Source organism: Nipponia nippon, unplaced genomic scaffold (genome assembly GCF_047370975.1).
Source record: "Nipponia nippon isolate SJK-2023a ecotype South Korea unplaced genomic scaffold, ASM4737097v1 scaffold_10, whole genome shotgun sequence".
In the NCBI taxonomy this organism is placed as follows: Eukaryota; Metazoa; Chordata; class Aves; order Pelecaniformes; family Threskiornithidae; genus Nipponia; species Nipponia nippon.
This window is the reverse complement of record NW_028262291.1, coordinates 8,593,356-8,607,760: the sequence shown is the minus strand read 5'-3', so window position 1 is coordinate 8,607,760 and position 14,405 is coordinate 8,593,356. Positions and strand designations below refer to the sequence as shown.

The 14,405-nt window shown below is 39.0% G+C and overlaps 2 protein-coding genes across 8 annotated transcripts in view; one reads left to right on the top strand and one right to left on the bottom strand.

Moving 5' to 3' along the window:
• Positions 1-14,405, top strand: part of IMMP1L (inner mitochondrial membrane peptidase subunit 1) — a 58,282-nt gene that overhangs the window by 21,213 nt on the left and 22,664 nt on the right. For 3 of the 5 annotated variants that reach the window (XM_087743717.1, XM_087743697.1, XM_087743726.1), the window contains exon 5: positions 7,994-8,104. In XM_087743717.1, the coding sequence (XP_087599843.1) occupies positions 7,994-8,104 (111 nt within the window). Of the gene's footprint in view, positions 1-7,993; positions 8,105-12,482; positions 12,557-12,976; positions 13,060-14,405 lie in introns of those variants that run through there. The other 2 variants (XM_087743707.1, XM_009461416.2) reach the window with 2 other exon arrangements.
• The window catches only part of DNAJC24 (DnaJ heat shock protein family (Hsp40) member C24), a 43,662-nt gene continuing 37,378 nt past the window's right edge, over positions 8,122-14,405 (bottom strand). For 2 of the 3 annotated variants that reach the window (XM_087743746.1, XM_087743754.1), the window contains exons 5-6: positions 14,268-14,338; positions 8,122-12,077 (exon numbers count right to left, since the gene is read on the bottom strand). In XM_087743746.1, the coding sequence (XP_087599872.1) occupies positions 11,997-12,077; positions 14,268-14,338 (152 nt within the window). In that variant the 3' untranslated portion in view covers positions 8,122-11,996. Of the gene's footprint in view, positions 12,078-13,056; positions 14,339-14,405 lie in introns of those variants that run through there. The other variant, XM_087743765.1, reaches the window with a different exon arrangement.

Here is a 14,405-nt window from a genome sequence, read left to right as displayed (position 1 = left end):
CTTTAGTACCATATGTTCTTGTGCTGCAGCTCCTATTTACAAATTGAAAAAGTGAGGGGTAAGTCATCAGATTAAAACAGCTTGTGTGTCATAAACCACCAATATGCTAAGCCTTTGTGTCACTTAAACAAAAGTAGTACCTAATAATGTCACTTAATACAGCTAGAGTCTGTAAATAAGGAACTGCCTTTTGCAAGTCATAGTGATAAAAAGCTGAGATACAAATCCATATCTCAGCAACACTCTGCTGGTAATCAATCACAACACACCACTAATGCTGTGAGACTAGCTGATGTGGGGGAAGTATGTTTACCTTGTGCTAAAATGAGGTTCATTGCGGAGATGGCATCCTTCATCCTGTGGTTAACACTAGAGCTAACATAATTCCGAAGATAATGCATCTTACTGTGTTTGCAGATCAGAGAAGTGGTCTTGCGCAGCACTATCAACTCTTAAACAGTCCTTGTCAAATACAGTAAGAATATTATGTGGGTACCAAGAATAATGTAAACAACACAATATCTTAATCACTAGACAGTACTACAGATTTTTGGATATACCACGTAAGACACTGCAAAGTGGTTTGATATTTCTGAGCGCTCCTAAATAGCAATTAAAAATAAAGTTCTCAAAACACTAGTTCTTTTTCCTTTGTCCTTAGTATCTTAACAGCTAGTTTACACTCGTGGTTTAGTATTTCAGTAGTCTAAGTTTTAATAGTTGCCGGTCAGGAGAAAGGAAATATCTTATTTTTCTTCTCCTTAGTTCTAGTGTTCCAGAGGCTTGCGAGAAAGTTATGCCATCATTTTAAGCAGCAGGTATGCTAAATGTCTGGTGGGAAAGGGGAACGGATTTGGCGTATTTGTTTAGTTTGCCGATTTGCTCAGTTTGCAGATCCCTCTATCTCCCAGTACAGAGAGTTCATGACTAGAGCTAATCTTGAATTTTCTGAGAAGTAATTTTAAGTCAAAGTTCTGATTTGTCAGAACTAAATTATTCAAGGGAAAAGAAACGCAAAGAATTTTATCAGTCTACTTCCCAGTATGTCCAGGGTTTGTTTTGCTGAAGTGGACTGGTCTTTTTAACTTTGCAGTTTTGTGTTTGATATTTCAAGAACATACGAGTGGCATGACTTGACCCAACAGCACTGGTACCGTTCACCGTAACTTATCCCCGTCAGTGGGGCCAGGGAGGTGGGTGGCCAGACACAGGCACGCCTGCACCACAGCTCAGGCACGGGACAGCAGCGAGAGGCTCAGCTGAAACGCAGCTCCTGAAGGAGCTCCCACCGAGGTCTCTTACATCTCTCTCTCCAACAGCTCTTCCTTCCCCACAGTCTGAACCAAGGTGAGACAGCTGCACCGTATCAGCTGGTCTTGAGTGCAGGCCAGCTGCACCGGGGTGGGGGAGAGCTCTGACACATTGCCCTGGTTCTTCTGTTCAGCCAATTCATTCCTGAAGGAAAACCATCACAAAATCTCCTTGTTGATTTGAGGGAAAGTTGTTTCAAGATCACTAATTTATAGCGCTAGATGCTTTTCCTCTGTGCAATACAGTCTTGGCTGTACTGGTCAGGTCAGTTTGAACCTTCAAGATTTTATGATTCTGTTATTCCTCTGCTCCAAGTTTGGTAATAACTTCTAGGACACTGCTCAGGATGATGAAACCAACTACTCGAGGACTCAGTGAAGATTTTGAGGACAAGTTTTAGTCTGCCTGTATTAGCTTCACATCTGAATGAAGGACCTATTTCTTTTTTTTTCCCTCCTCTATATGTACTAGCTAAGGCCTTCTGACTGTCTTAAATGATGAGCTCATGCAGAGCTGAGGCCTTAGATTGATCAGCAGAGATTCAGGTCACTCCTGATGGAGCTGGCAGATGATACTTTTAAGATTCCTTAACCCTGCCCAGAGAATTTATCGGCCGTTGTTGCTACCAGGCTTACTAGATAGATCACTCTGTACAGGTATGCCTTTGTCCAGGGCCTACCAGCGACGGTAATGGGGTTTGTGTTTTAACCAGTAAGTTCCAGTTGCGGTTTGAACCCAGAGGTTTTTTGTTCTCAAACCTATACTTTAGGGTGACGCTGTTACATCATCTGTTTTCTGGAGCAGAAAATCATCACATCCTTCTTAATGATTGCTGTGAGAAAAGTCTATGCAAACTGCTAAGTAATCTTTGCTGGATTCGTAATCAATATTTTCTTCCAAAATATTGATCATCTATAAATCAAGAAAGCTAATAATAGTCTGGACTGATGAATCACAGAAATATTCTGAATTTTTTTTCAGGACTTCCTAAATGTAGCTAGATTTGTTTTTGAAGGTTTTGGCCTATGAACATCTACAAAATATGAAAATTTCAAAACTGTCATTGTCATCTTTTCTCATAATAATCTGGACCAAAGTCATAATGTATTCTTTTTAATATGCCTATTTAAACAAACTGGGCCAAGTACCTTATGTCTTATTCATAAGCAGCTTAAACTGTTCAATAAGTAAAAGGAAAATGCTAAACTGTTTGGAAGTACCTATGAATTTAAGGTAAATTCATTCTTTTATATTCTTTTAAGAAGTATTAAATTCCTGGTAATTCAGCCTTTTAGTGATACTTAGAAGTTGTTGATTTAAGATCTGCTATGCTGTTAAAGTTCCAGTGTGGTTGCTACCATTTCATATTTTTTTCCAGCACAAAAAAGGAAATGTAAATGCTTATGCTGATTTTGAAAATATTGAGCTGATTAATGTTGGGTTTTATATAGACGGCAACCTTAATATGAACAATATTTATGATAAGCCTACAGAAACGGTGCCTAGAGCAACTGGATCATTAAAAAAGAGTATCTGTTAAGCATTATTCGCTCTTGGTTCTGAATTAATAAATAAAGGATTAAGGAATAGTTATGTGAGACTTTAAGTACAGAGTGATAAAACAAACTCCCGCATTTCTATGGTGTATATTTTATCCTAACTAGATGCAATTTACTTAAATAAGGCAATTTAATCAGTATTTAGTAAATTTGTCATTTGATATTGTAGATTCTTTCATCATATTTCACTTTAATCAAGAAAGGTAACACCTGTGGTTTATTCACAAAAGCTGCTTTTGTTCAGTGAACACCCGCAGGCCATGAAGCAATTACATTTGTTGCTTGTACCAAAGTAGGAGGCACTTAAATAGACCTTAGTAGGGATAGATGAGAGTTTGCAGACTTTATTCTTTTGTCCAGCACTGAGATTAGTTCTTATCATAGCTCAAGAAGGAAGCCTCTGAACTGAAAAGAAAAGATGGGAATGACTTAAAGTTCTTCTTAAATTTGAAACTTTCATATTGCTGGGGGTGATGTGAATACCTGTGACCTTACGAAAGTTCAGGCTTCATCTGCTCCCAGCTGATTGTACGTGCTGATGTTCTTTGACAAACACAGGCTGCTTGGAATTCCAAAAGGAGAGACTGCAAGAGATTCATGTTTATAATTCTCCACTTATTTATTAAAAATCCCTATTTCTCCATCTTTAGTACCTCCCCCCCTCCAAAGTCCCCCAAAATCACAAACCAAAAAAAACCCCACCAAAACAAAAAAACCAACCCAAACCACAAAAGCCTATTTTCATTTGGGCTTGGGGATATTTTTGAGGCAGATAATTTAATCTGTTAACCTTACTTGCAGTATATTAGTTTTCTAGTATGCCAGTTAACACAGCACCAGGCATCTCATCTCTTGAAGTTAGTGAGATGACTCGAAGAACAAAGTTTGGCGTCATGTAAAAAGACCAAAAGAATACAATTCTTTGTTGATTTCCCCCTGCCCGTTTATGTAAATTAATGTTTTATGCTAGTAAGTATGCATCAACTACCCGACCCGTACTGCAGTTTTGACGCTTTAACGGTACCACCAAGGAGATGACAACAGCCCTGCAAATTTCGCCAGTTTGTCGCAGTGAGAGATGGCTTATTTATCTGAGCTGAAACAAAGCTTCTGCAACAAGCTCAGTTGTTCTAAATGATAGTCTTGCTCTTCTGGTCTATCTGCTCCTATACGAGAGCCCTCAGAGCCTTGGAAGGGAGAAGGGGGAAGAGCCATGTGTCTGCTCAGCGTCCTGTATTCTCATGCATATAAGGTGCACCTCAGATAACCGGTTCTGCCTGAGAGCTGCTGTTCCTTGGAAATAAATCCTCAGATAATCTACACAAAACTAGAGGCACAAGGGTTGCTGAGGCAAAGAGAGTGGTCTGCAGACGACCAGAGGCAGCGTGTTTACGTGTAACCCTGCACTGCTGTGGAATTGCTGGTTTTGCATGTGACCCACTGGTTAGTTATGTGGCAATTCTGTTCTTGGGCTTGTGAGACTTGCACATCTTACTTCTGGCCTGTGGGCAAGGGACAACTGAAATGCTGTCCAGCCTAAGTTAAATGCTTTTGCCACTCCTGTCAATATTTTTTGTATTCAGTCTTTCTGTGTGTAGTAATGGTAACTGTGATTTCAGTTGTACTTCTTAGATAAAATTCATTTTGTCTAAGAGGTCCATGGCCTGTAGATACCAAAATGAAACATTGTGAATTGTCAAGCAAGTGGCTTTCCCATTGCCTTGGGTTTTTTTGGCAGTTGCAGCCTATTGGTGTGTAATTAATATATTCTTACTACAAATACAAGCTTTCAATAGTTATTTTTTTTCTTTGGGTAGAAATGTACCTTATGCCCAGCTACTGTGCTTGCATAGTTTTGAGGCGTTTCAGATTGGGTCCTGATTCTGCAAAGGTTGATCCTCAAAGTTAACTTTATTCAATGTGAGTAATCCCACTGAAATCAGCGATGTGGTCTAGGAATAGCTTGGTGCATAAACCCTTGAAGGATTCTGGCTTTAGCATTTATTTCAGGGGGGTGTAAACTTTTCTTTTAATTAATGATTACGGCCTGTCACTGGTATTTGGTTTTACATTTTCATGTAATTCATGTGATTTTTTTTATTGCATGTCTTAATTCTAGGTTGTAGTGAAGTGCCTAGATGATGGACAGGCACCACACAAAGGTATTATACTGTATTATCGCTAGATGAATCATACATTGTGACAGTACTCTTAATGACAAATTTAGAGGTATAGGGTCCTGTCATACCTTCCATGGAGAACTACGAAGGTTACCATAAGTGGTGAATTTCAGGATATAGGAATATACTTCATTGCAAATGTTCTATCTGGAATGCAAACTATGAACATTTGTCTAGACAAGTAATTACTAGAAGTAGTAAGTGATACGCCACAGCTGGCAAAAGCACTTTATTTTATTTTTTTATACTTTTGGAGCATGGAAGAAAGATGGGAAGGTCTAGAAGTGTTTGGATATACTTGTGTTATGAGCGGGTCCTTATTTCACATAGTAACAGATGAGCTTCGCGTTCCGCCTATGAATCGGGGAAAGTGAGAAAGCGTGGGAACCAGTAAAGTAGAAGGGGAGCTGGTAGTGCCCTGCGTGTGGAACAGTAGCATGTTGCAAGAAGTGACGCTTTTTCAGAAATGTGAAATGTTAATGTGGGTTTGCTTTTTTATTTCATTAAAAAATCTTCCTTTCATAGTAATTCATGCTTCTCCTTTTTGTATATTTGCTGAGATAGTCTTTCAAAATGACAGTAGTTGATGTACGATTTGTAGTTCTGGTAGATGCTGGATGGTAGAGTTTGCACCAGGAAGGTCAGAACGCTGCTTTGCATTGTAATATGCACCTGAAAAACGAACTCATGTAAGATGTGGACACAGTGAATGCTTTAGGTGGGTACACTGCACTTAAGTGAAGACGAATATCCAACTAACCCAACAATTGCTGCTGGACGTTCTAAATACGCTGTATACCACAGAATTTTTGAGGAAAACAGGAATGTCAGTACATTCTCAAATGGAGACCTATCAAAAAGTCTGTCCACGTGTGATGAGAAGTATATTCTATGCAGGTCATTTGACTCTGGATAGATTTTTTTTTTTTTAATTTATTTATTTTAAATTGACTTCTGGCTGGTTATTTTGTTTGCAAAGCTGCTTGGCCAGGAGGAGGGCCAAAGTCACTTAGCTGAAACCAACTGGCCTTCCCAGAGACAGCTCTTCCATGCACATGCCAGCAAGCTGATAAGCCAACAAAATAACCCAGGTGGCAGACGAGCTGAATATGGAATTCCTCTATTGAAGGACTGGGAGAACAAGGAGTAAAGGACCTTGATAGAACTGGCAGATCAGTTTAAAACAAAGAAGGCAGCACTCCTTTATACAGGAGACTGTGGAAGGAGACAGTATCAGTAGGTTTCAAAAGGGTTTAAGACATCTTGCTGGTCTACAGCTCCACATGTCAAGTCTAAAATGAGGCAGGGACGCGTGCCCTCTGACATGCCTAAGCACCTATCCTGGATACCAAAGAAGTACAGGGGGGCGGTTGGGAGATGGACAGGCTCACATATGCTTTCCACGATGAGCATCTCTTTTTGCCACTGACAGAGACAAACTATTGCTTCTTAATCCGCAGCTTATATATTTGCCACAGCTCAACAGAGGGACCCTGGGGTAGCGTGCTATCCTCACGTCCTCATCTGGTAACAGGTGGGAGCGTGACTAAGCAAGAGCCGAAAAGGCTTATTTAAAGACAAGGTTCCCGGTAAGTGTTACCTGGCCAGATACCTAGAAGTACCAACAATTACACTTCAATGGCATTTTCCTCAAATGTTTATCTGGGCGACCTGGTTTTATTACTAATGGTTTACACCCAGACTTCACTACTAGAGTGGTATTTTATTTTGTTTAGTCTGTTATATTTGAATTCTGTATATGTAGACTATAGTATTTATGAGTCCACGTGGCTTATTTCTAACACATTAATGTTTATACTGCTCGAACTCTGAGTTTCATTTGAAATTGTTTTTTTTAATTTTACTCCCGTATTTTTTTTCTCTGAATTGTGGGCATAGTAACGTTTCAAGTACATATTTGATTTTGGAAAAATGTACGTTAACTTAAAGTCCATGTTAAATATTATCTAGATTACGTTGCTCCTTCTAAATTTTCAGCCTGGTTTAGAATTTTAGAAACAAAAACAGATGAGAAAAATAATTATTAAGTATTTTATTTGGTAACTTGTAAGAGGTTCTATATGTTTTTAAAAAAACATATCAAAGTAGTGTTGTATATTCCAAGCGGAAATCTTAGTTTAAGACTTATAGTAGCAACTTTTTCATATATGAAAGCTTTACACTCTTTATTTAGGTGACTAATACATCTATGTTGCTATTTCGCATTTTGTCATTGAGTCAGTCAGTGAATGCCATGAATCTATGGTATGTAATATAGTTAATGCATAATATATATAGGCAATGAAAGGTCTTTGTCATATAGTATAAGGTCACCATCATTAATTTTCAAATTATAAAAAGGGATTTGCTGGTTTGTGATCATCATTATTGCAATATAATGTGTTGTGGATTCTGCCCGCACATAGAATGAACTGTGATCTTAATTAGAACTTTGACAAGCCTACTCCGATAAAATGATGAGATTATTCGTAATTGATGTCACAATCAATTACCAGTTAGTTCATCATGAATCTACTAACAGGTCTAGCCTTGGTGCTGGCCCCAGGATGTTGATGAGTGTGTGGCTGCCCTGTTCATGCTGTTACTGCGACAGGAGGGCAGATTTTCAGTCAACATCCTAATGACCTCTTTTGAAGTCTATTAAATTAATGACCCTGTCACATTGGTCTAACCTCTTACATCTTCATTTTGGATTTTTTGTTGCAAACCATTGTGTTTTGAGCACATGATAAAACAGATACTTTGGAGCACTCCTCCTCATCCCTCCAAATCTGGCACTGTGTCTTACTAGATTCAATAAAAAATTAGTTCATTATACAGTCATGAAATACAGAAGACAGAAATCAGAAAATATATTGTAAGGCAAACTATGCTTAATACTCTTCCATTCGCTTTTTACATTTCAATCTTGCTTAATCGTAGGTGCCTAAAGGACATGTTTGGTTAGAAGGTGATAATCTCAGGAATTCTACAGATTCCAGGTGCTACGGACCTGTTCCTTATGGACTGATAAGAGGACGCATTTGTTTTAAGGTATATATATTTATAGTATCTAAAAATAGTTGCATTAATACATTTGTAATGCCTGGGTGTTAGGTATTAAAACCTGCCTCCTTAACAGTCTGTCCAAAGCAAATGTAAAGGAAAGCTTGAATATTTGTAAAAGGATAATTCAACAACGGTGGGGGTTTTTTTGAGGGAGGACTTGTTTTTTGAGCAGCACTCTTTCAGCAGTCACTGCCTCTGAAAACTGAATGAATTATTTTGCAAGCAAATCCAAACCTGATAAAACCCCAAACATACACACACAGGCCCTACTGCATGGATGTACCTTCCATCCTTCATTTGATTCTTGCCTCTGCAAAATGGTAGAAAAGGGCAGCTCTGTATTTCACTGTTGTTGTGATTTGAGAAGTGTAGTTCCATGGTTCAAAAAACAAAGATGGAGGAAAAGGTTATCCTTCTAGGACTTGCATACATACTTTAGACATGTAGACTGCCCTTGCTGCTTTTTAAACTAAGTCTGTGAAAAAGCCTTAACAGTAAAGTCAAATCTGTGCCATGTAATTGTCCACCACATTTAAAAAAAAAAAAAACAACTTTGAATTAATATTCTATTGTATAAACCTCCATGGTTCCTCCTCCTTCTGTTTCATCAATTCTACAACTTTATTTCACACTAAATTACTTTTTCATATTATCTGCATTATTAATTTACTCATTTACCGAAAAGAAGAAACTAAGACAATTTCCTCTCCATAAAAAGTTTAATCTAAGAAACAAGGGAGTATGTATTATAGACTTACGCACCAGCTTTTAGAAAGCTAGATTTAAAATAGTGCCATTCAGAACAATAAAAAAAGGTTTTGAAAACTGTTCTCCCTCTATTGCAACACATCCACAAAAATGTAATTTAGCACAGCTGTATTACATGCACAGGGAAGATTAGAGCTTTCCAATTTAACAAAGTTTTATATACTTACAGTTTTAATGAACCCAACTTAGGACTTTTCAAAAAACCTTGCAGCTATTGAGCATAATCACTAATTGCTTACCAAACCTCAAATAACACGTCCCCCTCAGCCCCACCACCGAGTTTTGTCTGACCTCTGTTCTTTCTGGATAGCATTTGCTTTGAGTTCTTCCCTAGTGTTTATTGAGTGCTCTCTGTTCCTTCTCTGCATTGTTTGCCTTACCATGTACACCAGAGGAAAAAATGCTGTGTCTAAATAGGGCTATTTTTATGACCCAAGTTTTAGCTTGGTTTATTAACTGCTAAAATACAAATGATGCTAATATGCTGGCAGCCCTCTTAATACGAATGTGGTATTAACAATCCAACCGAACAAAAAAACTTCTCCAACTGAGGCGCTAGTATAGAAAAGCTGCTGTTTACTACTTTAAGGGGACTATTGGCAAATAACGTATATATTAAGAACCTATGTGTGTGGACAGCCCTGATTATTCACAGTATCGCTCCACAGCAAGAAATTTGTGTCCAGCTTGTACCCCAACAAGGAGGATGTTTGAACGACTTTAATGAAGTGACTGACAGGACTGAACCCTAAATTTAGCAAGCAGTGAACTCTGTAAAATGAATGGAACTTACAGGCAGATATTACATATTGAAGAAGTACTTTAGGACTCCAGAATATTGTCTGTTTAAAAAGATAGTATGCAATCACTTGATACTTAATCAAAATTATTCTTTAATCAAATATTATAGCAGTTGTTTTATGATAGCGCATAGGTAGTGATTATTAACATTTTAATGAGATTTAAGTATATGGTGCCTAACAAAAGCAAATTAGTTTCTTCTCCAAATGAGTGTTTATAGTTTGGGTTGTTGATGGTAATTCACATTAGAATACAGCGACCTTGCTATTGTATGCTGCTATTGAACATTACAGGAAAGGCAGCAGAATACAGCTAGTCTGCATAGTGGGAGCTCATCAGCAGACCACTGGCCAAGAAACCTATAAGTGCTTTTTAATGTAGTCTGCTAGAGGTTTCATGAAAAATCTTTTACTGCCTTGAGAATGGAAGCTTATGTGGCTTCATCTTAAAGTGGATTTTGGAAAAGCGGATGTAACAGTGCCTTTGAATGCTAAGGTACATTTTTAGTAATGGATGCAAAAACCCAAATCTAATTTGGAAGTAATGGATTTCAACAGAAGAGAGAGAGCTTGTACCAAGTTTGTTTAGGCAACCTATCCTTGGGAAAACATAAAGTTAATTCTCTCTGTAGCTTATCTGTGAAGTTTAGACCTAAGATTCTCAGTCACTGTTGGTGCACCAGTTTTTAACCCATACAGAAATAATGATACTTCATTTTATTTGCCCCTTTTCCTCCCTGCCACCATATCAACTGCCACTCTGAGAGACAAGTTCATTCCATAAAAAGGCCATGGAAATCAGAGTAGCTGCAAATTCGATAAAAGCCTAGGGAGTCCCAACTGACAGGACTCAGGCTTCATCCTGTCCTAGGTAGGATATCCTGCGCATTCCCTGGACTTATGCTACAGGTCTCTGTTTGACACGGAGCCTATCATCTATCTTCAGAAGAGCTAGTTAGCCCCATTTATCCCCCATCCATCAGATCAAATCTATGTAGGCCAAATCAAAGAGGGCAAGGGGAAATAGCTGCTAATTGGACTAGCCAGTTTGAACGAACAAGTCACAGTCAACTTCTGTCATAACTTTAAAAGACTTGGGGATTACAACACAGAGTGGCATGTCTTTGTTTCCCACAGAAGGCTTGTTCCATCTCCTTTCCAACCATGAGTATTGTTTTTCACATTCTCTCCTGCACGCAGACGAGATAAAACATCATTTTCGTTGTAACTCTACCCCTAGGATTACGGTCGTGAATTGGAAACTAAATTGTCAAAACAATATTTTAAACAAATTTGATTACTTTCACTGAAAGTAAATCAAGTTGCAATAGGTGTGATCTGAGTTGCCTGAAATGAGATTTGTGCCATAGCGAATGGCCTAAGAAACTTCCTTCTCCGGGCTTTTACTCAGATCAGCTTAGATTTGTAATATGGGATATTCCTATTCCCTTTAACTCCCGTTTGCCTTTGAGGCCAAACAGAGACTTGACACCCAGCCTGCAGCCAGCATAGGCCCTCTGGAGAGCCTTGAATTCTGTAGCTTTGCTTCTAACCAAGATCACAAATATTCTTCTGTTGTTGGTTTGTATCTCTATATATTTATGCGGAACTTAAAATAGTTCACTGGCTAATATGCATACAGAGACAAGACGTTACCTCTGTGTATTTCTGTGTATCAGCAGATGTTCCTCATGCTCTTCCCTAACTGCACATGCCAAAAAAGACATGTATTTTCTAAGATACTTGCAGGAGAGAGCTTTGAGCCTTTTTCAAATCCACAGAACTTGAGGTCCTGGGAATGACTCATCCTTCTGTCTTCCCAAGGGCCCAGGCACGATCCAATGGATGGCAGCTTAGCACAGTGCTGCAGGGGGCCTGTCAGAGGCAAGTCAGAGCTGCTCGCAGCACACGGTCCTAGTCTAGTAGTAAGCTGATGCTACATCTTGCTACTAAGTCTCCCACCCTTAACTGCCTCTGCCTGTTCTGTCATTGTCTTTAGTGCTGGGGGCAAGTCATGGGGTTTGAAATATTCAACCTTGGCACTCTGCTTCCTCTTTTAAACGGAGAAAATTACTTTTTCACCCCACACAGAAAGCAGCAAAGGCTCCTTCTGTGCTGTGGATGTTCCATGAACTCAGTTAGAGAGTAAGTTGCTGCTCCTGGAAGGTGACTGCATACCTTCCTTAAGATCAAATTCTAAGGAAAAATGAGCAAGATAAACATCATACTAACAGATGCTCTGGGAACACGGTAGTGCGTCATCTTTCTCTTTCTAGGTCGCTTCATCTTGAGCAGGGGCTGTGAGACTTTTATGGGATTACAGCCACAGAAGGGCATTCATTCTTCAACACCATCTCTTTCCCTTCTTCCTGCTGATTCCCTCGTGCCATCTTTGAAAGAACGCGTAGCGAAGAGACACAGGCAGTCAAGGGAGACAAAGGACAAAGTGTAAAAGAATGTCCTTGATTACCTATGACTTCTTTTGCATCCAAGACCAGCCTACATGTAATTAGTGAATGTTCAGAGGAAAGTACTCCTGGGAGCATTCAGTAGCATGAACAGCTATATAGTTAATTTCTGGAGGGAAAGTTTTTTCTTACTGGTGAACATCATTCTCTGACACTTGTGCTCGTACTTGGTCATGATTTGTGCTCCTTCTTTTTCCACATAGTAGCCCCCTTCTCAGAGGAGCCCCTTGGTTGAGAGCCCCTGATGGTGGCACTCCACCCCTTTATACCTATTTGCATGGTATAAGCTTACCTATAAGCCTATGGATTTTTTTTTTTTTTTGCAAGGTTTGGTGTTTGCAGTTCAAATGCCCATCTTGAAAATACAAATGTACACCTCACAGAACTACTTCCACTGGGAGGTAATGTTCGTGGTATTCTTTCTTCTCCTAGGTGGATCAAAAATATATGCTTTGTCTTTTGAGAGGTTTAAAAGCTACAAAACTTCAAATTTAAAAGGTATTTTCTAGGAACGTATTTATTTCCAAGGCTGAAAAAAAATAATGTAATTTGTGAGGCTCTCCATAGCAAAGCATGTTGTGTATAAATTAGTGTTGTCTCCAGCCGCTATAGAATGATGATTCCTCCTAACATACAGTATGTATTACTCCTAGTAAAAGGAGTAACTCCTAGTAACCCACAGGTGAGAAAAGTTCATATACCCTGTCAACCAAAGAGCTAAAAAATTATGCAGTTTATGAAACAATTACAGCAATAATAAATGCAAATACTGAACTTGGAGTTGTGATAAAAATCTCTGGTAACTGTATTTTATTTTACAGATATGGCCTCTGAATGACTTTGGATTTCTACGTGCAAGCCCCAATGGCCATAGATTTCTTGATGATTAAAAGATTTAAGTGACTATTGCCAGCTTTCGTAATATTTTCTACTAAAATCAATGGAACTATTTTTGTTTAGAATAAACACAAGTATTACTTGACAAAGATGTCTCTTTCTGAGATTACATCTAACTTGAAAGTGGGAATGATACACTGCTGTCATCAACAACAATGGTATGCCTCTTATTCTGTTTCCTCTGGCTAGTCAGGATTTGTTAGAAAGTTTGGGGTTTTTACTACGAGCCAAGGTTAACCTTAACTCTTAATAAGGGCTGAAAAAGGTGCAATGCACTATTGAGAGCCACACATAGGCTATGCCTACACGAGCAAGTAGTGTGGGATTGGAACTGAAAACAGTCCCAGTGGGGTTCCGGATCTGCTAGTCACTTACATGTGTGTTGTAGGGTTTTCCTTAAACTGGCTCTAGTTTGGCCCAGGAGACTGTATGCGCACGGGGGCCCAGAGCCCAGCTTCCTGCGTAGTCTTCATCTAAGGACTGAAGACTGCAGTTGTTCAGATGCTGGAGAGGGTCTGTTCAAAAGTGTGCTCCTGCTCCAAGCCAAAAAGTTAATGTGGATGCAGGGTTATGTGTCCAGTGCCTACGCACTGGACCTGCTACCAGCCTGTTAGATCTGCAAGTCTCTGCCACCGCTTTCCATGGCTCAAGTCCTTGTGAGGATTTAAAGTAGTTAAATATTTAGCATAGAAATAGAAAATGTTCCTTTTTCCCATTAATGCACCTTAGTCTTCATTATCTTCAAAGCATTCTCACATGTGTGCCTCCTGATTAAATTTTGTCATCTGAGCTGTTAAAAGGATTTAACCTAAGAGGTAGGGCCTAAGGTAGCGTTGATATAGACTGAGATTGAAAGACGCTACTCCGTTGTTTGCTGGGAAAGAAATGTCATTTACATCATGAGATATATTCCAGTTGTACAGAACTTGGTGTTCTGTTCTGGAGGCTTTTAATAACCAGCTCTTTAGCTGCGGAAGGAAAAAAAAACAAGCCTCATGTCTGCAGAGCTACATTAGCAAATGGGCACATTTGCTTTCTTTGAACTTGTACTTGTAGTGCCCTCCTTTTCTTGAACATACATTTATTTCTTAGCAGATGCTGTCCCCTGCTTGCCCAGTCTTTCTGAAAGTTTGTAACTCTCAGTGTGCTTGATTGAAACAATCATTGAAGGATCTCGATAACAAGTGAACATGTGTCACAACAAACCAAAGATACGTCTTTGGTTTCACTCTTGAAGACAGTGTAATTCCCACCACATCGGCATGAGAGGGTATAACATTGTTCATCTGCCAAAAAAGAAAACAAAAAAGCCTTTAGTGCTTGAGAAGAATCAATAATTTATTTTGGATTTTC